Here is a 26,109-nt window from a genome sequence, read left to right on the forward strand (position 1 = left end):
GACAGAGCTCTGTTTACAGAAGGGGAGGAGGCTGAGCAAAGGGTTGCAGTGGTCTGTTGGAGCCCAAGGGCATCCTGCTGACAATGAGATGCTGTCACACCCTGCAGGAGGGAGAAGGGTATCAAATTCAAGGTGGCTCAGTATAGGTGAGAATCCCCCCCAACCGAGCAATGATACAAAGTTGCCAGGCCTTTGCAACTCAAGCATCTAAGATTCTTTTTGCATGGCTAGGGCAGGGATGCGTTGACCTAAGGTCTCTGTAGGTGGGAGCCAAGAGGATGAATGTATGTGGCAGACACATCTCATACATGTTGATGCACAAGACATGCAAGCATGGAAGACATACGCAGATTTCACAAGAATATTGAAGCAAATGGAAGAAGTTTTTATCACAAATGTATTAAAAGGGAGCAGTGTTACCAAAATCCTGAGGAGGATATCAAAAACATTGTTATCCTTCAGAAGAGCTCAGGTTTTCAAGATTATAAATTATTGCTGCATGTACAGAACCTAAAACTTTAACTGGATTCCAGTGTACATGATTCGCTATTTAGATGAACCAGTACTTCCCCGTACAAAAACCACCTTTTTCTCCTGCTGAGGTGAAACACTATTTTTCATGATCACCTTCTATTCATCGTAAGAAAGCACTGGATATAGAATAATTTTTGCGTATTTCCCCTTGGGAGAATTTTGTCTTATTGCTGGGTAACCCAATTTTTCAAATCAGTGGTTTTGGTATTTTTATATCAAAACGTTTACAGTGTTTGGAAAGAAAGCTATTTTAAATAGATTTTTTTTAAATGAAGCTATGTGATATAGATGTATAGTTTTTTGTTGTTTGTCTTTTTGTTTTTATGCGAGTGATTGTTCTTCCTTCTACATACTCAACATTTGCCAGCTTAATGATAGCTTTACACAAAAGCATTGGCCAGAGTTCAAAGTCATATGTTGTGGCCGGAAGCAATAGATTGTTGTCTTCATCAAAAGGCAGAAAGTCATCAATAGTTATCTTTCTCCAACAACCCTAAAAATGAGAAGAAAGGAATGTACAGTTAGTGATTTACATTATTTTTTCTCATATATTATTGTGTACTACTGATGTTATTATTTACTCTTTCATAATTTTAACTTACCTTCTTACATCTAAAGACTGGTGTGCTGGTTTTCAATACTACTGTGGCTGAGAATTTCAGCTGTTTTATTTAATTTAATTTAATTTATTTTATTTTATTTATCTATATCAACAGTCATTATTGATGAAACCTTATAAACACATTCTTGGGTGCCCATCCTATATAATGCAGTAAATCAAAGTGTTTCAAACAGCAGAACCAAAACATTAAACAACCATGGATAAGTTTGGTCATAATTAAATAACAACATAATCATAACACAAATTCTCCAAGTATAAGTAATTATTGTTCACTCTGATAGACTCAGTGACTTTAAACTTCCAATTACCAGAATCCTTTTTACTCCTAATTAAAGATCTAATTTTTAACATGAAGTTAGTTAACACTTTAATAAAATGATTATATATTTACCTGTATGCATATTATTTCACAGTTAAAAGTTTGGGACAAAAGGTAACTTTAATGGTTATGAACTCAAATATTTCTTAAACTTTGGTTTTACATGCAAAATTTTATTATGAATTTATTCTTTTGCCCAAGAAGTATTTTCAGCAGTGATGCAGGCATTGTGAACCCCAAGTCTGCATTAACACCTGGCCTACAGCAGTGAATTGCTTAGAGTCTAGTGACAGGAGACATATATGCAAATAACATAAAACATAATATTTTCATGGTGCTCTAGGACCAGAAAAGCAAGTGTGACAAATATTGCTTGTGCAGTCTTCACAAGAAGGTGACATTTGAACTAAAGATTCAAAAAACACTAGTTTTCCCAGTACATAGGGGCAATAGGGGCATGATTTCTTTGTATGAGATGAGTAACTCTGAATTCATATTGCCTTATTTAGTGATTTCATGTCTTTCTTCTCTAACGAGTCATATAGGGCAAGACAGGATTAAAACTTAGGTGTATAGCCACTCCCTCTCCTAATTTCAAATGACATGACCCAAAAGAATACACAACGAAATAAGCCGGAGACAAAAGGACAAATATTTTGTAATCCTATTTGTATGACATATTTGGAAAAAAGCAAACTGACAGAGACAAAAGGCATACTTGAAGTTCCCAGGGGCTGGGGGTGGAGGGGAATGAAAGATTATTGTTTAAGGGGTACAGAGTTTCCAGTTGGGACGATGAAAAAGTTGTGGAAATAGATAGTGGTGATGGTTGTACAGCATTGTAAGAATACTTAATGCCTCTGAATTGTGCATTTATAACATTCAAAATGCCAAATATTATGGTACATATATTTTACCACAATGAAACCTAGTAATATGAGAACAATTTTGAATGAACCAACTGGGTCCCCACGAAAGAAATGTTTTAAAGCAGACATAAGCACTTAAGCTAAACCAGTTCAATGAGTATCATCTACTTACAGCCGATCAATAATATATTTCGATTGAGAATGCATTCATTCCTAAACACCATTGAACTGTATAGTCTAAATACATCGAACTGCATGGTACATGAATTGCATCTCAGAAAAGCTATTATGAAAAATACACAGGGATAAGTGTTCAGTATTACACTTAAAAAGACACTTTGACTAGACTTATAACAATTTTCCTGGGAGTTTTTTGATTCTTTCATATTAAAATTTGGTTGATGGCTTCCTTAAAGTTTATGAAGAAATTAAATGTTATATATGTAAATATAAATGTTACATATAAATATTATATATATGAGACCTCATCATAGAACATTGACTTTATTTATTTGAGACTTTATCTTAGAACACTGAAATTTTTGAAATTTTATTTTAGAGAGAAAGAGAACATGAGAGAGCGCACAGGGGAGAGGTAGAGGGAGAGAGAGAGAGAGAGAGAGAGAGAGAGGGAGAGAGAGAGAGAATCTTAAGCAGGCTCCATGCTCAGCATGGAACCCAATGAGGGGCTCAAACCCACTGCCCTTGGATCATGACCTGACCCGAAATCAAGAGTTGGGTGCTCAACCAACTGAGCCACCCAGGTGCCCACCACTGAAACATTTTTACACTTTTTTTTCTTACCTGCATGTAAAAGATGTACATGGGGCAGTTTTTACTGAGTTTACTGTGTTAGCACCACATAATTTGAAATGACCATCAAAATGTTTAATGACTTAGCACATTTATGAAGAAGGATGCTTCCTTTATTAGTATAAATATACATTACAAAGTTACTTTAGAATATAGTCATGTTCAAATTTTAATATTTTCCACACTTGAATTCTAGGTCAAGATAACTAAATGGCTACATATATTTATATCCTCTGCCTCCTAAGACCATGCTAAAGGGATAATAAAAAATATTTTTGGGGGGGCTTGGGTGGCAGGGTCGGTTAAGCATATGACTTTGACTCAGGTCATGATCTCGTGGTTCATGATTTCAAGCCCCAAGTGGGTCTCTGTGCTGACAGCTGGGAGCCTGGAGCCTGCTTCGGTTTCTGTGTCTCCCTCTCTCTCTACCCCTCCCCTGCTCATGCTCTGTCTCTCTCTCAAAAATAAATAAACATTAAAAAATGTGTTTGTTTTTTTTAATTAATAGCATCAATCACAATTACAAAAGATCAAGGAAGGAGCAATCAGCGGACAGAGATTTCAGCCCATATCTGAATGAACATAATTATATAGATTAGGATAGAACCCTAACAGCACTCCCCCACCTTCAGCCCAGTAACAGGTGATGCCCTTCCCATACAGGGCCTGAGGGTGAAAGTCTGACTTCTGTGACTGTCCTGAAGTAAACAGGGCAGTTTCTCTTCCCAGTGGAGTCAGCGGGCAGAATTGTGACTTCTATCAACCTCCTGCAATAAAGAGGAAGTGCTTTCTGCATTAGTAGAACCGGTTGGAGGAAGTCTTATTTCCACACTCTACCCATGCAGGGATGAAGCAGTACACCTCCCCCTCCTCAGCTAGTGCTAAGGACACTGGGGGATCAAGTCTTATCATGGGACAACAAAGGAGTGACAGAGCAGAGTAGCATTGCACAGGCTTTATAAACCAAATTAACATATGAAGCACAGCCCACAAAAGTGAGCCAGGATGTGCACTCTGAATCTAAACAGGTTGTTGACTACTTGCTAAAATAAAAAATTTAATTAGCAATCAGTCATACAACATAACACTAAAGATGTCCAGGAAACTGTCCAAAATTACCCATCATGCAAAAACCAGGAAAATCTAAATTTCAATGAGAAAACATAGTCAACAGAGTACAGTGCCAAAATGACAGGGAATTTAGAATTTTTAGTTAAGAAATCTAAAGCAGATGTCATAAAAATGCTCCAGGAAGCAACTATGAATATTCTTTGAAACAAATAAAAAATAGAATACCTTATCAAAGAAATAAAAAATATGAGGAAAAACAACAGAAATTTTGAAATTAAAAAAAAAAAAAAACCCTTCATAGGAAAAGATCAATAGCAGAACGCAAATGGGAAAGAAATTGGTGAATTGGAATTTAAGTCAATAGAAATTATGAACAACCAGGAAAAATAGATTTTTACAAATGATAGGAACCTCAAGGACCTATGAGACAGTGAAAGAAGATATAACATGCATGCCATCAGAGTCCCCCCAAAATGAGAAAAAGAATGTGGGGCTGAAAAAATATTTAAATGAGTAATGACTGAAAACTTTCCCAAATTTTCTTAAGACATGACCCTACAGGTTCAAGGAGCTCAACATATCCCAGAGAGGATAATCTCAAAGAAATCTACACCCAGACACATTACATTCAAACTTCTGAAAACTGGAGACACAGAAAAAATCCAGAAACCAGCTAGCTGGCGAGAAAAGAACACCAAATCGCTCTCCAGAAACCACAGAGGCCAGAAGGAAGTATCAGACTAGTTTTCAATGCTGAGGAAAAAGGCCTGCCCAACCCACAACACTGTATCAAGTGAAAATACCGTTTAGGAATAAGGGTGAAATAAAACATTTTCAGATAAAAGAAAGTTAAGATAATTTGTCACCAGAAGACTAAGAAAGGATGGTGAAAAAGAAAGAAGAAAAAAAACATAAATAAAAAGGGTAGTGAAAACAAGACAAAAAAAAAAAAAAGGAAATGACAGAAATCTTAGGACATCAGGAGTGAAGAAAGAGTAAAGAAAAATACAAACATATGGCTAAATACAATAAAGTATTCTTTGCTTCTCGAGCTTTTAAAATTATATTTGACTTTTGAAAGCAACATTTATTTTATAAAGGTTCTGAATATGTATAAAAACATCTAATCAATTATGTTATAAAGGTGTAAAGGGACCCAAATGGTGGTAAAGGGTCTATATTCTAATTTAAGTGGTAAAATGCTGATATTACTAGACTGTGATAAGCTAAGTATGTATATTTTAATCCCTAGAGCAACCACTAGAAAAAAAAGTAATGCTTAGAGATACACTCATAAACACTAGAGATAATTCAACATGGAATCCCAAAGAATGTTCAAGAAAACACACAGGAATAGAGAAATAGACACAAAAAAATAAATAAATAACAGAAGTAACAGAGTAAGCAAATAATACAATGACAGACTTAAATCCCAATTATATCAAATATAAATTGCACACAAATAAAAGTGTAAGAAAAAAAAGAAAAAGAAAAAAATAAAGTGTAAGAACAAAGTGGATATATTTATGAAAATTAAGAATTTGCATATATTTGAATAATTCCACATGTAGAAATCCCAGAAAAATAATCACAAATGGGCAAAAATATATACACATAAATGCTATTTTACAGAATTGTATTGGTAAACACTGGTCATAATCTAAATATCAATAAGAAATTAACAAAAAATGTATAATTATCATTACATTCAAACAATGGAGTACAAGGTAGATTGATATATTAGCATAAACAATGCCCGTAGTTAGGGAAAAAATACATTATAGAACAAGAAGTATCATATGATCCCATTGTTGCTATAAATTATAAATAGTGGGTTTCATATATTTATAAGATACAAGTTTCTATTCAACCAGAATACCAGGTAGCCATCTTTCAATCCCATGAATACAGTCTCTGAGAAAACAAAGTCCTTGTTTTTGTCATTTAAAAATTGCATCTATCTATTTATTATCACTGTTATCAGTATTCTATGTTCTTTCAAGGACTACAATTCCCATTTCAAAGAATGGACCAAAGTAGAGAAAACCAGCAGGAGAGTATTATAACCTGGCTTGTGTATTTGCCTAACAAACAGGACTGTAGGTTGCATTTGCAGATCACATGACACTGTACACAGAAAATCCTAAATACTCCACCACAAAACTATTAGAGGTAATAAGTAAATTCAGTAAGCTTGCAAGATACAAAATTAATATGCAGAAATCAGTTGTGCAGAGAGAAAAATTAAGAAAATAATCCCATTTACAATTGCACCAAAAAGAATAAAATACCTAAGAATAAACTTAATCAGGGAGGTGAAAGGTCTGTACTCTGAAAACTATAAAACATTTAAAAGAAATTGAAGACAACACAAACAAGTGGAAAACTATTCCATGCTCATAGATTAAAAGAATTAATTTTGTTAAAATGTCCATGCTATCCAAAACAGTCTACAGATCCAATGCAATCCCTATGGAAATACCAACAATACTTTTCACAGAACTAGAATAAAAAATACTTAAATTTGTATGGAACCACAAAAGACCCCAAATAGCCAAAGAAATCTTGAGAAAGAAGAACAAAACTGGAGGTATCACAATCCCAGATTTCAGATATACTACAAAGCTGTGGTAGTCAAAACAGTATGGCACTGGCACAAAAATAAACACATAGATCAATGGAACAGAATAGAAAGCACAAAAATAAATCCATACTTATATGGTCAGTTAATCTATGAGAAAGGTAAAAATATACAATGGGGAAAGGACAGTGTTTTCAATAAATGGTACTGGGAAAAATGGACAGCTACATGCCAAAAACTGACACTGGGCCACTTTCTTACCATACACAAAAATAAACCCAAAATGGATTAAAGACCTAAATGTGAGACCTGAGTTTATAAAACTCCCAGAAGAAACCATAGGCAGTAATTTATTTGCCATCAGCCATAGAAACATTTTCTAGATAGGTCTCCTAAAGCAAGAGAAACAAAAGAAAAAATAAACTTTTGAGACTACATCCCCCCCAAAAAGTTTGAAACAGCTGAGAAAGCCGTAAAAAAAGGTAACATAACGAATGGGAGAAAATACTCATAAATTATATACCTAATAAGGTATACAAAATATATCATATCTAAAATATATAAAGAATTTATACAACTTAAAACCCAGAAAACCCACAAATAATCCAATTAAAAAATGAACAGAGGATCTAAACAGACATTTCTCCAAAGAAGATATACAAATGGCCAACAGACACATGAAAATAAGCTCAACATCACTAATCATTAGGGAAATGCAAACCAAAGTCACAAGGAGATATCACTTTACACCTGTCACAATGGCTAGAATAAAAAGACCAGAAATAATAAATGTTGGTGAGGATGAGAACCCTTATGCACTGTTGGTGGGAATATAAATTGGTGCTGCCAGTGTGGAAAATAGTATGAAAGTTCCACAAAAAATTAAAAACAGAAATACCACAGGATCCAATAATTCTACTACTGGGTATTTACCCAAAGAAAACAAAAACACTAATTTGAGAAGATACGTGCACCCCAATGTTTACTGCAGCATTATTTACAATAGCCAAGATATAGAAGCAGCCCAACTGACCATGGATATGTGAAGAGATAAAGATATAGTGTGCGTGTTGGGTGTGTGTGTGTGTGATGGAATATTTTTTGGCCATAAAAATGAATGAGATCTTGCCATTTGTGACAACATGGATGGACCTAGAGGGTATTACGCTAAGTGAAATAAGTCAGTCAGAGAAAGACAAATACCATATGATCTCACTTATATGTGGAATCTAAAAAACAAAACAAATGAATAAACAAAAAAAGAAAAAGAAAAAAACACACCCATGAATACAGAAAACTGGTGGTTGCTGGAGGGGAGGAGGGGGAGAAAATGGGCAAAATGAGTGAAGGGGAGTGGGAGATACAGTTTTCTAGTTATGAATGAATAAGTCATGGGGATAAAAGGTACAGCACAGGGAATATCGTCAAAGGTATCGCCATGGTGTTAGATGGTGACAGACAGTAGTTACACTTGTGGTGAGCACAGCATAATGTGCAAACTTATCAAATCACTATGTTATAAACCTGAAACTAATGTAAACACTGTGTGTCATTTATACCTCAACAATTTGAAAAACTAGGTTGGATCAATATATGAATATAAAATATATATATTTAAGCAAAATCCCTGAATAGAAAGCATCTAGACGGTAACAGCTTCTTATATATTTGTTACACATAGTAATGAATTTACTACGAGGATAGGGCATCGGATCCATACGCAGTGCTATGGGGAAAAATGAAGCAAAAGCAGGTGAGATAAAGTGCGAGGGTTTCAGATACAGTGGAGAGTGAAAGCTTCAGAACAAGTGTCTTTAACACTGAAACTAGAAGATACTCAGGCATTGGCTATTGTGTTCTAAAACAAACAAAAAAAGTATTATCCAAGTATTCCATATGTAAGCAAATTATCATCCATATAGCAATCATATATAAAGGAAAATAGACCACAATATTTAAAGTTATCCAAAATATATAACATATATATTCTAAGTGAATACAAATTTGGAATGCACATTCCAACTGAATGAAAGATGAATCAAAATACAATAATCAAGAGAAGACAAGCTGTAGCAGGATGATGAGGACTAAACCCTTTTATATATAGAATAAAGGATACATAATTATAAATATGTGTTCAAAGATAAATACCAATTAAAGTGTTTATTTAAAAAGCATGCATGCCAAGAAAATATTGAAGCAGAAGAATATTAGGTGGATCTTATTCTAAAAAATCAAATCATACTGTAAATCCATAACAATTAAAGTGATATGGTATTTAAAAAGGACAACAAAAATAGCAGGAGAAAATGGAGTCCAAAAACAAACACAAGTCCACACTGGAATGCAGTGTATGATCAAAGTAGTGTTCAAAATTACGTGCACCCCAATGCTTACTGCAGCATTATTTACAATAGCCAAGATATAGAAGCAGCCCAACTGACCATGGATATATGAAGAGATAAAGATATAGTGTGCATGGGGGGGGGGGGGGGGGTGGGGAGGGGTTTGTGTGTAGTGTGTGTGATGGAATATTTTTTGGTCATAAAAATGAATGAGATCTTGCCATTTGTGACAACATGGATGGATAAGAGGCACCTGGGAGGCTCAGTTGGTTGAGCATCCGACTTCGGCTCAGTTCATGATCTCACAGTTCACGGGTTTGAGCCCTGCATCGGGCTCTGTGCTGATAGCTCAGAGCCTGGAGCCTGCTTCAGGTTCTGTGTCTCCCTCTCTCTCTGCCCCTCCCCTGCTCGCATTCTGTCTCTGTCTCTCTCAAAAATAAATAAACATTAACAATTTTTTTTAAATAAACAAAATAAAATTAGTGGATAAAAAGTACAACATTCAATATGTAATCCTGGGGCAATTCACCGAAATTTTAGGACAAAAAGAAACCAGGTCTTCATTTCTCACTGTAGATAAACAAATCAAAGACCCAAATTAAAAAAAAAAAAAAAAGCCCAAAATGCTAGATAATATAAGGGTTTTTTTTTTTAATGTTCTTGAGATAATGATATCTTACATTAAATAACATAAACATCCTAGAGTCAGTTAATAAAAATAATGACATAATCAACTACATAAAAATTACAAGCCTCCATTGGGTAGAAAATACAAAGTTAAAAGACAAATTTCAAAGCACTTCCTCTACCCCCACATTTGTGATTATCTGCACAAATAAAAGAATACTTAGAGCTCTGTGACAAAACTTTGAATAACCTGTTTTATAAATAGGCAAAATACGGGCAATTCAAGAAGTATGTAAGAGATGCACAGATTTGATGGGACAGGACTGCACATCAGACCTTGGCAGGAACAAAGCGAGTTTGGGCAAAAGATGCACAGCCAGGCCATGCTGCAGGAGCATGGGACACAGCATTGCCACCATCTATGTATATCCTCTCCACCCTCACATCCTCACCTAAGAGCGGTTGTTGGGCAAGTGAGCACCAGGTAAGCTGATCACATGCTTTCCCCCTGGCTCTAGCGAGAGGCGGAAAGAGGAAGGATCTGTTCCTCTGGCTTTCCTGGTGGAAGGTGGTAGGGGTGGGAAAGAGAGAAGGAAGGAATACAGGAAAGAAAGAAGAACAGCAATAGTGTCGCAAATCTACCATTTGTCAGGACTTTTGCTAGTTTCTTCTACACAATTACCACATTTTCTCTTTACCTGTATTCATTCCATGACATAGTTGATGTTTATTATCTTGAGGGATGTGGTCTCTTTGCCTCTGTGTGCAAGGGACCCTGAAGGGTCCATGGGGCCAGGTGAATGGATCTAGAAATGCCGAGAGCCAGTAAAGCTTTCTCTCAGCCTCAGAGGGAGAACATGGCCTTGCACGTCCATGACGAGTGCCAACGAATTGCCTACAAAAATCATTCATATGGAAAAAGTTGTGTCTCAGGGCTCAACAGTTTGGCAACAGCCCTGCAAGCCATTCGTCAGATGAGACCACTGAGGAACCAGAAGAAGTGACTGGACACCACACCCCTCTTCCCTCAAGGGCTACCTTGTCTAGCCTGCTCAAATGATTGGATCAGGCTGAAACTTCCAAGTTGGACTACGTTTTTTTTGTTTTTTGTTTTTTGTTTTAATTCTGAATACAGGTGGGTTTACACCTATGAGGAATCAGTACAGTTAAAGAGAAATAAGTCACAGTTTTACTGTAAAACGGAATGTAGTGTTAATAAATGTCGCAAATTCACATAGAAGGAAATTCCCAAAGAAGGAAGGATGTCAGGAAGCAGAGAGAAAGAAACTAACAGGGTTGGTTTACTATTCTGCTGATGCTCCTTTGCAATTCTTAATAACCGTTTTGAAGTTTATTTATTTTCAGAGAGAGTGTGTGAGCACAAGAGGGGCAGAGAGAGAGGGTGAGAGAGAATCCCAAGCAGGCTTTGCACTGCCAGAGCAGAACCTGATGCCTGGCTTGAGCTCACAAACTGTGAGGTCATGACCTGAGCCAGAATCAAGAGTCGGATACTCAACTGACTGGGCCACCAAGGCGCCCCATAATTCTTAACAATTTTGAACTCCCTCCCACCTCAGTTTAAGTAAATGTGTGGAAAGTGGGGAGAGGGGAGCCAATACCGGGCATTTGACCTTGTCATTCTTCCCATGTTTACCTTCTGTCTATAATCCCTCAGCCCTATCCATGGTGTATCTTTACTCTCATTCTTCGGTGTACATTAAAACTCCAGAGTCTTGTCCCCCAAATCTGCCTCCTGACTGGTAAATAAGGAAGATAAAGGCATTTAGGAAGTCATTTTCTCTCTTCACAAAGTTTTGACTTTCAAAGTCTCTCACCTTGCTGTGAATATCAAAACACCAAAAATCCTATTTTAGATATCAGAGGCTGATATTACCTTCTTTACTTTTATGTCCCTGCTGTAACAATCTCACTAATTCCTTTAAAAAAAAAAAGTCTCATTTTATTTTTGAGAGAGAGCAGGGGAGGGGCAGAGAGAGAGGGAGACAGAGGGTCAGAAGCAGGCTCTGCGCTGACAGCAGAGAGCCACAAGTGGGACTTGAACTCGAGACCCCTGAGATACTGACCTGAGCCGAGCCAGCAGCTTAACTGACTGAGCCACCCAAGCGCCCCATGATCTTATTAATGCCTAATGCCTTTCAGCATTCTCCACCCCAGGAAGGGTAGATGGTTCTGGCTTACTGAGGGGAAAGCCATGTTCTTTAGAAATACAGACTGGGTTGGTTAACTTTTCATACTTCCCGCTTCCTCAAATATTCAAGAACATTCTTCCTAAGTGACCAGGACCAGGTTCATGGGTGTACGACCTGCACAGTCACAAGGAACCTCACCCTAAGAGGGGTGCCATTTTTTTTCAAGTGCTGCTATCACCATATTGAAATTCCCAATCATTTTCGAGCAAGGGGCTCTGCAAATCATGTAGCTGGCTCTGCCTGTGAGTATGGGCCTTTAGAGAGAGCATTCCATCCACAAAAACTCAAAGGGATTTCATAATCTAGTGTTACATGTGGTGTAAGCCTACCCTGCCATATAAACGGGGTGTTTTTCATTCTCTATTTCTGCTATCCCATTTGCTTCCTTTCAGGTAGGAGCAAAAACTTTTTGTGTCAAGGTAAGATTTGTTAACATGAGTACAAATCCCAAGCTTAGGGAAAAGATTGGGTGGGACCGGGCCTCTCAGTAGCAGGAGAGAAGGAATGGACCGTATGCTCAAGCACTCTCTTTGTTCAAGACTGCATACCACATCAGAGAGAAGGGAGGAAGGAAGAGAGCCCTGTGCGTCCATCTGTCTACCCACCTCCCCGACAGGGCAGAGATAGCAGAGGACCACCCCTCCTTGTGCCAAGCAGCAACAGTTTAAAAAGCACATGGGACTGGTGTCACAGGACTAACAACGATGCTTCTTATCGATCCCAAATTACATATGCAGGACATGTCTTCCCAGTAAGTGCACAATTGATATCCTGTATAAATGCATGACCTTGTATCAGCCTGGGTAACAGCATGTAAAACAAATATATTTCAATATGAAAGACAATTTTTAATGCACATGAACACGAACTTACTTACCATCCAGTAAAGTTTCACAACATACTTTCCGTAGCTATTGAATAAGGGCATGTGACCTTTCACAGCCTTGCACAGAGAGTAGATGTGTTCCCAGGGCTTCCAGGCAAGACAAGGAGGCTCCCCTGTGGTCCCTTTGAAATAATTGTTCAAAATGCCTCCATTGAATATCTTCCACACTGCATAGATTTCACTGATAATCCATCTCATCAGCTAGAGACAAAAGCCACTAGTGTTAATCAGTTGCTTTTCAGTTGTTGGTACTATAATTTAGGGGGGAAACCAGTCGAAAATCTACTTCCAGTAGTAATATTAAGTTCTACATGTAATGTGTTCCACATTTTGATTTCTAAGTTATAAATAAAGTCACTGTTCTTGCCTTTGTTGTTGGGAAGCAGAGTCACAATACAAGCTAAAAAGGCTTAACATTAAACATACTCTTAGCTAAGAGCTATCTTCCAGAGTAAACTGTCAGTGATTTGAGATTGATCTCCATTTCAGTTGTGTGTGTGTGTGTGTGTGTGTGTGTGTGTGTGTGTGTGTGTGAAAGAGAGAGAGAGAAAGACAGAGACAGAGACAGAGAGGGGAGAGACAGGGTGAGAGAGAGAGAAAGAGAGAGAGAGGGAGAGAGACTGAATGCTTCTGAGAGTAGTGGTGATTTTATTCTGGAATTAACTTTCTATAAATGAGTAAGCTACTTCTGTAAGTGTTGAGAAGTTTGAGAAGAAAATGATCTCTTTTATGTCAATAGGATCTGTTAGACAATGAATGAGATGAGAAGAATTAAAATTGCATACACAGTTAAATCTCTAAGTCTCGTATTTCATGTGTCAGTCTGCAGGTGCAGAAGTGATCTAAGTAAAACTCCTATGGGCAGAGTTTTCAACAGGGAGCAAGGTGCAGTGGGGAGTGGGGCAGAAATAGAGACCAGGGTTTGAATTCTCTTCCAGGTCCTTCTGCTCTAGGGCACGTCATTTCACTGTCTCTAAACTGCAGTTTCTGTAATGCAGTCTGTAAAACGTAGACTATGCTATCTATTTTTCAGCATTTTACAGGGAATAGAAACAATGCAAAAAAAAAAAAAAAAGGATCTGTGAGTCACAGTGATGTTAAGTAAAGACATTATTACCCTCAGTAATATTGGATTTTTGGAAATATTCATCTTATGTTTAACTGCCTGGTTTATAAGAAGATTAAATACTTGAGACTAACCTCATAAGATTTAGGTTTGCCTTAATTTACATTATCTAGGACATTTCTTCTAGTTTAGTTAAGTTGAAAAAGGTAAACCAAGTATCTTTCTGTATATCTGGTAATTTTAATATAGAATATTTTATGCTTTTCTTCCCTCAAAAAATAAAAAGGTAAAGTCTATGCATGCTCTGGATCATAAAATAAGCATATGTTAGACTAAAATATAAGGTATAAAACCATTCAAAGGTAACTTTATGCTAATCAGTACAACCTGGTTGAAGAAATAAGTGTTTTGATTTTAATATTGGTCAAGATATTTAAGATAAGAAAGACAAAGTGTTTGAATCAATAATGACAATTGATTTCGACTGGGTCTTAGGAGAAAATAATTTTTTTTAAAAAACACCCTGTTTCTGATATAACTGCCTTAGGGGAGTAGAACAGGCTTGCTTCTGATGGATAAAACCCAGGGTGTGGAGGTGGGGGTGTTTAGGTGAGATTTGCCCTGCGTTAGCAAGTCAAACAATATCAGGACACCCTGCTCTTGAGCACAGAGCAGAGCAAGTCAGGCAGCAACTTGATGTCAATTACTAGGCACGTGGGTCAAGAGGCAAAATGCGCAGATTGTGAGTCTCAGCTACCCTAGGTCTATGGGCAGGAGGATAGGGACACAGCAATTGTACTACTAACATTTCCCCACCATTTGCTCATTAAACTCAATTGAAGAGGCTTCTCTTCCTCTTTGAATGTCTGGCTTATAAAATACTGAGCAATTCCAAAACTTAGAGGTAAGCGAGGGATAACTGAAATTGACAGTCTGGGAATTGTTTTAAGCAGCTCTGGAAGGTATTCTGCAATCAGACTTCAGTTAGAAATTCCCTACATACCTCACTGCAGAGTAAATGTTCATTTGCTGAAAACAAGTCAAACAGGATTTCATTTTTCACAACTACTGGCGTCTGAAATAAAAAAAAATAAAAAGTAATTAATAAGATATACATATATATATATATATATATATATATATATATATGGAGATATTACTCCTTAGGAAAAATAAAGGAAATGTAGCTGAATGAAATATAGTTTCATGTGATATAAACAAGTCAAACCTGATTTTGTTTCTCACAACCAGAGAAATTAAAATAAAAAAATAAGCACATAATTCCATAAGATAACCCTTTTACAGCTATACATGACATTCACTTAATACTGTAATGCCTATCAAATAGTCTTTTCATATAAAAAAAGTAATGTTATAAGATATAATATATGCAGATAAAGTCAGCATGCATACACACATAAACTGACAGTTTAAAAAGTGACCTAAAATTTAAGTTAAGCTCTCAAGTTACACCTGAAGCTTAGTTAACACGATAGCAGGAAAAATACCTTCATCTTTGATAAAAAATATTAACTGTGACAGCTTTTTAAAATCTTGCCCAGGGGCGCCTGGGTGGCTCAGTCAGTTAAGTGTCCGACTTCGGCTCAGGTCATGATCTCACAGTCCGTGAGTTCGAGCCCCGCGTCGGGCTCTGTGCTAACAGCTCAGAGCCTGGAGCCTGTTTCAGATTCTGTGTCTCCCTCTCTCTCTGCCCCTCCCCTATTCATGCTCTGTCTCTCTCTGTCTCAAAAATAAATAAACGTTAAAAAAAAAATTTTTTTAAATAAAAAAATAAAAAATAATAAAATCTTGCCCAATTTCAAGTCCTGTTATCTTTTTAAAAATTCATCTAATGGTCATTATTTTATTGGTATATGTCTAAAGATGCTTCTATATACTTAGAGCGCTAATGAATAAACATAATAAAGGAAAATATTATTTATAGTAGTTTTTAAAAATGTGTTACAATTCATATCAAGCTTATATACTCAACATATCAAATTAACATAAATGTGTTTTTGATTAGTAAAATCATGGAAACTAATGCCATCAACTACTCTCAATCACATGGACAATTAACACCTTGAAAACTCAACAAAATATTTTTTTATGTCTGAGAAAAAACTTACTCAAAACTACCTTGAAGGCCTGAACTGACTGTTATGTTTATAATTTATGAACATAGCAAGTTACATACATATTATATAAATATTTTACATAAAAAATATATTGTAAATTCTGGTTTGGCTAATTAATTGCAAGGTGACACTTCTAAAATGTCCATACTCTTCAGCAAGTACCAATGTACATTGACTTCGATTAATAATAGATTAAATAAATATTGAATACCTAAAATTTGAGGAGTGAAACTTAACAGCTGCCTGCCAACAAATGAAAGTAAGCACTGACAGTGTGTAAAAGACAGCAAATATTAAGGCAGAAGTCTCTACAGAGGTCTCTATTCCCTGTACCTACACCAGAGACAGAATAAATCTTCAGACATCTTACATCTCTTCAATATAATCAACACTCAAGAGCCTGGACCATCAATACCTGGTTCTCAGAAATAAACAGATCTGATCACTCCCCTAGTGGTTAGGGCTTGTTAACCTTCTCAGTTGGAAAAAGTCCATGTTGGTTCTAATATCTTAAATCCAGGCTTTTCAGTTTTTTCATAACTTAGTTTCTCTCTGACTTAAATCATGTCCTGTGACTTCATCCCTTGCTTTGAGTAGAAGAGAGTAAATTTCATATAGATAATTCATTATTGGGGCACCTGGTTGGCTCAGTCAGTTAAGCATCCGACTTCAGCTCAGGTCAGGATCTCATGGTTCACGAGTTCAAGCCTCACATCAGGCTGTGTGCTGACAGCTCAGAGCCTGGAGCCTGCTTTGGATTCTTTGTCTCCCTCTCTCTCTGCCCCTCCCCTGCTCATATTCTCTCTCTCTCTTTCTCTCTCTCTCTCTCTCTCCCTCTCTCTCAAAAGTAAACATTTAAAAAATTCTTAAAAAAAGGAAGTTCATTACTGTTTTGCTAAATTTTTGTCTAAGCTTTATGTATGCCCATATTTAATGAGTTTCAATGTAAAGTGTATATATCACCATGGACCTGGGCATTAAAACTTGAAAAACATTATTTTTAGACTTCATAGTTAGCGAGACTTTCAGTTGTGGCTGTTCTGGTGCATACCCCAAGAGGAGCAGGTGCACGGGATCAAGAGAAAGAGCACAGAGGGAGAGCAGGGGTGCGAAGATGGGTGTCAACATTATAAGTTTAGATAGAAGTGCCACCAACAACAATGGATGAATTTATTTATAAAGCAAGCGTATCTCTCAGAACTAAGGTATGCTAAAAAGAAAAAGAGATGGCATATAACTCTTCTACTTATTCACATTTGAAATACCCCCACTTTATGGAATTAATATCCTTTATTTGCATGAAATGTAAACTCTGCACTTCCGTTGCACAGAGCCTGGATATTATTAACAATACATTACTATTAAGTGCGTTATATTCACACCACAGAATTTACATTCTTCACATCAATATTACCTAACAGCATAAGTTATTTAAAGGCATAGTTCATGTACATTTGATTTATTTTATTTAAAATGTCTTACAAGTAGACATTCAATAAATATTCTGATGGACAGAGGTGTATCTTCTTATTTTCTCATTTTACTAAATATCTCTGAATTTAGAATTATCTTTCTCAGTAACGGTAGTTGGAAATACGGTGGCTGAATTGTATTTTCTTGCATTAGTAGCAGTCTTATTAAGGCTAAAGCTTTTAGGAATAAAATCACTTTGTGTAGAAATTGAGATTGGGTGGGTTCCATAGTAAATGGAAGATTCAGCTCCATTACAAACATTTCACTAGCACTAAATAACTATTTTAGCCTACCGGTTTTCATTTAAAATGATGGTTTCTCAGGGCACCTAGGTGTCTCAGTCAGTTAAGCATCTGACTCTATTTCTGCTCAGGACATGATCTCACAGTTCATGAGTTCAAGCCACACATCTCACTGTCAATGTGAGGCCTGCTTGGGATTCTCTCTCTCTCTCTCTCTCTCTCTCTCTGCCCCTCTCCTTCTTTCTCAAAATGAATAAACAAACTTTAAGAAAATAAAATTAAATTAAAATATGGTTTCTTGAGCACTGTGCTAGTCAATGTGATTCAAGTAGCTGAGCATGGGGTCCAGAAATGAAGATGGCCCTTGGAAAATGCTTCAAGAATACCTGGAACACAGGTAACCAAGGGCAAACCTCTCGGACTAGAAAATTAACACTAATACACACTAGAGTAAACAGAATTTCATGTCACATAGGTTCTGGCTAAGAAGCAGAAAAGGCAAAGTCAGTCAAAACTTAAGGAATAGCTTCCCACACATTTTAGGCTATCCTTTGACATCATGTAGAGAAAACCCAAGACTAAACAAAATTTCAATATTCTCTTGGAAACCAGTACAAGAAATAGTAAACTATATTGATAATCATTTTTTTCTATTAAATGCCAAAAAGCAATTCCTTTTTCTTACTAAATACCATGGGGAAAATTTACAGTGTTTTAAAAAATGAGAATTTCCATAAGTAGGATAGTACAGCCCATAGTTAGTATGTATTTTGTTCAATAGTAAAAATATTTCTTACCCGATTAAATAAAAAATCCTGTGGACGCTTCCAGGAATAAATTTTCAACGATGGTGGCAATTCAATCTTTCCTTCAGGGTCTTCAAAAAAATGCTATATAAAAATATATTGAGGGTTTTTCTCTCCATATGGTTTTATTAAAATAAAAGCAACTCAACCTTAAAAAAATTAATAAGTGCACAGATTTGATGAATAAACAAGCATTTATAGAGCAATTTGTATGTTCTCAGAGGTAGTTCATGGAATACTTGGTAAAGACTGAAGTTAACAATGCTGTATTTAATTAACAAATCCTTGATTGTTGAGTAACATTTTACTGCAGAGGAAGCAGTCCAAACAAGCATAAGCTGCTTTGGGATGTGAATTTGGTATGGTAGGAAAACAATTTGGATGGGACAGATATGGACATATTTTGCACTGAAAATATTGTGCTTTTTTTAACCTGAGTAGAGAAGATTTAAAAAGTATGATTGTATGTAAATGAAATTCATACCTCTGATCTGAATTTCATTTATTAGTTTTCAAAATTAAACTTGTTATTTTGAGGTAATTATTGATTCACATGCCGTGGTGTGAAATTATAATAAAGAGAGTCCCTGTGTCCTCTTTAGCCAGTCTCTCTGATGGTGAAATCTTCTAAAACTATAGTGCAATATCGCAACCATGATAATGACATTGACGCACTCAAGATACAGAACAATTCCACCAGCACAAGGACCCATCCTAGGCTCTTTTATGGCCATACCCACCCTCCAACCCTCTTACCACCTGTTTAATACCACCAGATCATTAATCTGGTCTCTTTTTCGTTAATTTTATCATTTCAGTAATGTTATATGAATGAAATCAGATAGCAGGTAACCTGTGGATTGGCTTTTTGCCCTCTCTGCCTAATTTCCTGGAGATTCCATTCATTCAAGCTGTTGCATATATATATCAATAGTTTGTTCTTGTTTATTGCTGAGTAATATTTCATGATACAAATATTTGTTTGTTTGTGTACCATCTGTCCATTGAAGGACATCCGAGCTGTTTCCAATTTGGGGTTATTACTTATAAAGCTGCTATAAATTTTTGCATACAATTTACAGGCTTTTGTATGAACATTAGTTTCCATTTCTCTGAGATAAATGCCCAATAATGCAAGTAATTTATTAGTTTCTGAGCCCATAGAATGGGTCAGTTAGTGAGCTCGGGAAGAAAAATGACATACAAATGTCTACTCTCAAATGCTAGCAATATAGTAAATTAGAGAGACTTCAAGTAGTTACTGTGTAAAAGTTCTTACAGCTCACAAGGTAATTAGGTTGTTGGGGTGGTCCTTACAAAACTGAAAAGTACTGCGGGTACAAAAACAATGCTCTATAAAGGTAAACTGTATTGTTAAAAGGGGTAACTAAATTTCACCTGAGTTAATAGCGATGAGACAAATAAATATCATTTGTGATTTTTATGGTACTCATATTTTTATCCTAATGCTGTTGTGGCCTGAGAAATAGGCTCTATTTGAGGGTATTATCTGAGCTTTCAACCCAGTAATTGTCTATGTGTATCTGGAACATATTCAAGGTACTGGAATACTTGGAATGAAGACAAAGGTAATCCCAACATCTAGTCAAAATGATCAAAGAATGAGTCCCTGAAAACCAGACTGAAGTTTCCAGGAGCCACACTAGACTTCCAGGGCTGCCTCATGTTGTTTTTTCCCTCACAAATATGAACTCAGTTACTTTGAACTCCCCTATCTGACAATTCCAATCAGAGTCACCCATGGATCTATTTCTATTGTCTGATTTTTCCTCTCGTTTTTCAGCCGCTTGGTTCTGTTCCTCTTCAAAACTCTAGGTAATGATGTCTTCCTTCAGAGGAGGACTTTATTCCTTTCTAGCAGGCAAAGTACAAAATGAACTTCACCCTGTCAACAGTGGGTTTCAAGATTTGGTCGGCTTGGTGTAGTTCTGGTTTACCCTTACTCAATACAGAATGCTACAGCCATGTTGGGGGACTAACTGGAAGGTTGAGTGTCTGAGTCCCTTCACCTTGGTATACCCTTAATCCCAATCTCTTGCCATAGCATCGTGAAATAGTTTCTCTTATTTAGCTTCCAAGCTGTCGCATTTTACTCATTTGCTCAGCAGCAAAGTCTTCACACATATAGCTTAGGAGTTGGGTAAATGTCTTGACATAAAACTATATACAACATTTTCAGATTGTGTCCCTATAGTTACCTCTGGGATTCTGCTTCAAGTGTTAACTGTTTTTGTAGCCCCAGACAATATCCTCTCTCTGAGCCCAGAGAAACTGACATAAGCCCCAAGTCCCTACTTTCTGCTTGCCTTCTAATTTTCATGTCTTGAATTATTAAATTTCCTTGAGGAGAAAATAAAAAGGTAAAGGGGGGCCCATCTTATCATAATCTGTTGTGATTCCCTTTTCTCCATGTTAAGTTAACGGTACTCTTTCCATGTCACTTTGCCTTAGGTGTATTTCTTATACCCACTTTACAATACTTCATTAAATATGTCTCAGTTTGGTTTACCATCCATGTCTTTTTATTGCTGTCCCTTAGCTGAAGAAGCGAGACCCAAATCTGGCATTACAAGGAAGGGTTAGCTTATCTGACGCTGATTTCCTGATCACTAGCCTCACATCTAAAGAAGTGACTTTCTATAAAATCCCAAGGATACCTGCTATAGGTCCAGGCTTATGGTAACTGATCCTGGTAAAATATGGATGTTGCAAATCATGGCTAAGAGCTGCTGTGCTACTGTATCATAGAAATGTAATCACCATGCTTGGAGTGTCCACCACTCACTTCTGTAGAGGGACTGTCACTTCCCACGCCATGAATGCTGAGGTCGTAGAACAGAACTGTGAGTGGGAAGCAAAATTACACCCCAGATGGTACCTTTGCGCAGTTGTAATAACCAAGGTTTGAGCTGCTCTTCTACCTTGTGAGGGCAGGAGAGGCAGAACGGAGTGTTAGCTAAAGTTCTGAAGTATCACACTCCATTGTAATAGCCCCTATTTACCACAGGAGGAGGGCTGGCGCTTCCCTAATTATGCAGTTCTAGGTAGCTCCATAGTCCAAGGGCGACAGTATCTATTTTGTGGTCTGATGTTCAGCCAGCACCATATCTGTACGTTGCCTCCAAATGAAATGGGCATCCAGTGACCAGCACACATGTCTAGAATTCGATGCCTGGCCTTCCAGAGACCAGCAATATTTTTTCATAGTCATCTGATAAAAGCATACTTGCACTCCAAGGGCCCTAACGTGTTATAGTTTAGATCTTATTTCCTAGTTCAGAGTTTTCAGTCACTTCTACTTTTCTCCTCCTTATTGTTGGGAGTGACTCATTTTTAGACCTTTTCTAGAGCTCAAATTCTTAACTGAGGATTTGTACAATCTATCTTCCTAATGGGAATTCACATTCAACCCCCACTAGTTGTAAATTTCTGTTAAAAGTATGTAGAATATGAACGTTTTCATTTGAACCCAGAGAGTTCCAAAGTCCCTTGCATCTAAAAGTGCCACAAGTTAGAACTTGAAATTGTTCAAGTACTAAGAGAATCAGCAACCCGTTATAGTTACTATCTTTTGTAAACAAATTAATGTTATGAATAACGCAGCTTATAGTTCCGCATTTTGTGAATGAAACATAATTGCTAATAAACACCATTTTGGAGTTCTCTGTGCAAATAAAGACACCAGAGTTCAACGTGGTCACTCTGGCAATCTTGCTTTTGCTTTGAAACTGGGTTGTGTTCCATAAACATTTTTGTTAAATGAATTGCTGCACCAAATAAATGGGTCCTATTTAAAATGCAACCCAGACCCATACCCCCAACAAAGAAGTCTTTAGATGTAAACATTTTTAAATAGACAGAAGAACCTAAGATAACATAATTGGAAAAGGTAGTAACACCATTCTCAGCTCCAATCCCAGGGACACATCATGTCTGAATGGCCACAGATAAATGAAAAGTACCTGAGATCGTTCCCCAAATATCTTGAAGAGAATATTAAGAGGGATTCAACTGTTATCTCATATGACATCTTAAAAAAAAATTGTCTCCTATAATCTCCAGACAACAGCTCACAGGTCTGCTGGGGCATTTCATTGTGGAAATCACTCTCTCTACTCTTTTTTTTAAAGTTTATTTACTTATTTTGAGAAAGGGGGGGGGGGGAGGGAGAGAATCCCAAGCAGGCCCCCTGCTGGCAGCATAGAGCTCAAGGAGGGGCTCGAACCCATGTACTGTGAGATCATGACCTGAGCTGAAATCAAGTGTCAATCACTTGATCTACCCAGGCACCCCCTCTAAATCACTGTCTCTAAATGTCTGGTTCCCCACTCTGTCCAAAATCCACTAGCTAACTGTTCTATCGATTCCCCCTTTATTTCACCGTGACTCTTTGATCACGTCTCTCCTTTCATTTACTCAAATACAATCAGCAAAGCTCGGGGCTAAGGCTTGGAAAGACAGGTGGGTAGGATGGAGGGAGACAGAGGCAGAAAGACAAAATTTCTCTCCTTTGAACGGAGGCTGTGGAGAAAATGGACTCACATGTTAGGCGATCCTGTTCCGTGACAAAATTTAAAACTAAAATGAAATCTAGTCACCTTCAAATGGACTTACAAACACAGGGCTTTTTCCCGGTTTATCCTTTTCTTTTCCACCTTTGCCTGCATCCCACTTTTCTGCATTCATGTCGGCTTCATTCCATTCTGGCCAGATCGGGAACTTCCCCTTCTGCTCAACGGAGCCAGGTTGCACATTACCGCCAGAAAGGTACTGACTGGAGACAGAGCCAGGGGGCGAGTCAGTTTTAATTTGAATCTCTAAGGTAAAATATTGGGTGAATTGCATGGTAGACATTTAATTATCTTGTCAGCATCCATGTTAATGACGTTCTTCGATATAGTCTTACCTGTGGCAGATGGCATCCACAGGTTAACGTTCAAAAGACTGAAATACCCAAAGGGATTATTCCACAAACAAATCTTGAGCTTTAGCCCCTACTAACTAACGCAAGACATTCATCATAAACACATAAGATGCCATAAATGGGAATATTTCTATACAGTTCACACTTGAAGAAAATCCTTTATGCGTATAATATTAAAAGCTTTTTGAAAATCAGCACAGATATAATTGCGATGCTTCCCAGGATAAAAGTGCTATGTGATCATTATTTTAAAAGAAAAAAATTCTTAGATAAGTAGGAAAGACATACCCACCCCATTCTAGAATCCACATTGTTGACAACTGTGCATTCTTTCAAATTAGTGGGAAAATATATGCATTTCTTCTTCAAAACATCATTCAGCTTATTCTTCTTATAGACTGTTTTTCCCACTTACCAGTATATTGCAAATAGTTCCCATGTCAATGAGAATTTAACTAAATACAAATTTAATGATTGCAAACTATCCCATCACATGAATTTACAGCCTTTCATTTAAGATCCTGTAGCGAAAAATTGGAAAGTTTTGATTTGAATTTTGTGTTCCCTATTATAAACGAGACTTATTGCCAAATCTTTGCAGACATTATTTTTTTTTCCTTAAAATTTGTTTATTTATTTTTTGAGAGAGTGAGGGGAGGGGTGGGCAGAAAGAGAGGGAAAGCCACATGGAGCACACAGCAGCATGGAGCCCAACACGGGGCTGGACCTCACAAATCGTGAGACCATGGCCTGAGCCAAAATCTAGAGTTGGACGCTTAACCGACTGAGCCATCCAGGTGCCACTTTGCAGACATTATTAATTCTTTTATTAGTATAGGTTTTTATAAGAAGGCTTACTGTACCTAAATATATGCATATTGAAAATTTGTGATATATTTTGACTAATTAGCTACAGAGAAGTTGACTTGTTTTTTTACTCTTATTATTAATCTATGACAAGTTCCAATCTCTAAACCTTGACTTTCACTTTTTTTTATTATTGTAAATTTTAAAATCTAAAATGCGCATCTTGCTTAATTTTTCAAGTTTTAACAAGTGAGTGAGGTTAGAACCCTGTTCTCAATCCTGGGATAAGCAGTGAACAAAGCAGACAAAAATCTTTACCTTTATGGAGTTCTTACTCTAGTGGGTGGAGACATAAAAACACAGCACAAATTAAGTAAAATATATAGTACATTCAAAAGGGGAAAATGCTAGGGGTAAATATAAAATCGGAAGGGGAAACTAAAGAGTTAAGGTACAGAATTTTTAACACAGTGGTTAAGGAAAGTGGTCCATAATAGGGCCATATTTAAGTAAATAGTGAAAGAAACTAAAAAATTAAGCTGTGTGGATCCGTGGAAAGACTGTTCTGGATACAGGAACGCGGCAAGTACGAAGAGCAAGAAAGAGTTTTCTACATGCGGAGAGTGTCCTGGCTTCTGTGAAGAAGAAAAATATCAGTGTGGCTGAGGGGCAGTAAAAGGAGATCGTTTTAGAGAGGTGTCTGGAATGTAGAGAGTATAGTGGTGATCTCAGCTAAAGGAAGGACTGGGTTTGCCTAAGTGAGGTGGGAAAAGCCAAAGGAGAGTTTCGAGCAGGGAGTTTTATAATCGTTCTTGCTGCAGTGTCGAGAAAAGCCCAAGGGAAACAAAAGAGAGAATCTAGAAGGCACTAAAATACCATGTGAGAGCTAATGGTGACTTGGACCAGAATGCTAACAGTAGAGGAGGCAGGAAATAATCCCCTGTTTTTAAGAGAGAGCCAGTAGATTGAATTGATATTTGCTGCAAGATAGAAGACTGTGGGATGGGGCAAAACTGAGGTAAGGAATAAAGCAGCATTTCACTTCTGAATGAGTTGCGTTCTAAATGTTTGTCACACGTTTGTGGACATGTTGAGTAGTCAGTTAGATGTAGGATTCTGAGGCTTTAGGAGATAGAATTAGTGAAAATCTGAGTCATCAGCATTTAGATGATATTTAGAGTCTTAAGACTGGATTAAATCACCAAGAAAATTACTATACCTAAGGAAAGGCACTCCCAAGAATGCTATTCAAAACACCCAACATTCCTGGTAAGGAATGAGCATGTCAATCCTCAAAGCCTCCAGTTCCAGTTATGCCAGATCTTATTCACCTAACTAGTGGGGTCAGGGATGTAGTAGGGTTCTCAGGGTAGGTCAGGGACCTAGGGAAGGAGGCAGAAATATCTGGGGCTAAGGGGTTTTGGTAAGGTTATTGTTAAGGCTATTCAACAATCAAATGAAAATATTTCAATATTCTAACGTCGACAGTTGTATACCTGCCCTGATACTCCATGTTAAAAGTCTGAAAGAGTAGGAAGAAAACTGAGGAAAGCAGTCAATGAGTGTGGTAGACAGAATAACCCACCCCCATCAATATATCCACACCATGATCACCAGAATGGTGAATAGATTACCTTCCATGGCAAAAGAGGTATGCAAACAACTTACAGTATTTGAGTTGGGAGATTATCCTGGATTATCTGGGTGGCCTCAATGTAATCTCCAAGGGTTCTCAAAAGTCCAAGAAGGAGACAG

The 26,109-nt window shown here is 37.1% G+C and overlaps 1 protein-coding gene across 4 annotated transcripts in view; it reads right to left on the reverse strand.

Annotated features, from left to right (window-relative positions):
- The window catches only part of ADGB (androglobin), a 163,847-nt gene that overhangs the window by 111,145 nt on the left and 26,593 nt on the right, over positions 1–26,109 (reverse strand). For 3 of the 4 annotated variants that reach the window (XM_040448929.1, XM_040448926.1, XM_040448927.1), the window contains exons 2-6: positions 23,238–23,397; positions 18,594–18,686; positions 14,947–15,018; positions 12,869–13,078; positions 888–1,027 (exon numbers count right to left, since the gene is read on the reverse strand). In XM_040448929.1, the coding sequence (XP_040304863.1) occupies positions 888–1,027; positions 12,869–13,078; positions 14,947–15,018; positions 18,594–18,686; positions 23,238–23,397 (675 nt within the window). Of the gene's footprint in view, positions 1–887; positions 1,028–3,783; positions 3,888–12,868; positions 13,079–14,946; positions 15,019–18,593; positions 18,687–23,237; positions 23,398–26,109 lie in introns of those variants that run through there. The other variant, XM_040448930.1, reaches the window with a different exon arrangement.

This window comes from Herpailurus yagouaroundi, unplaced genomic scaffold (genome assembly GCF_014898765.1).
Source record: "Herpailurus yagouaroundi ecotype Mexico unplaced genomic scaffold, PumYag 198, whole genome shotgun sequence".
NCBI lineage: Eukaryota > Metazoa > Chordata > Mammalia > Carnivora > Felidae > Herpailurus > Herpailurus yagouaroundi.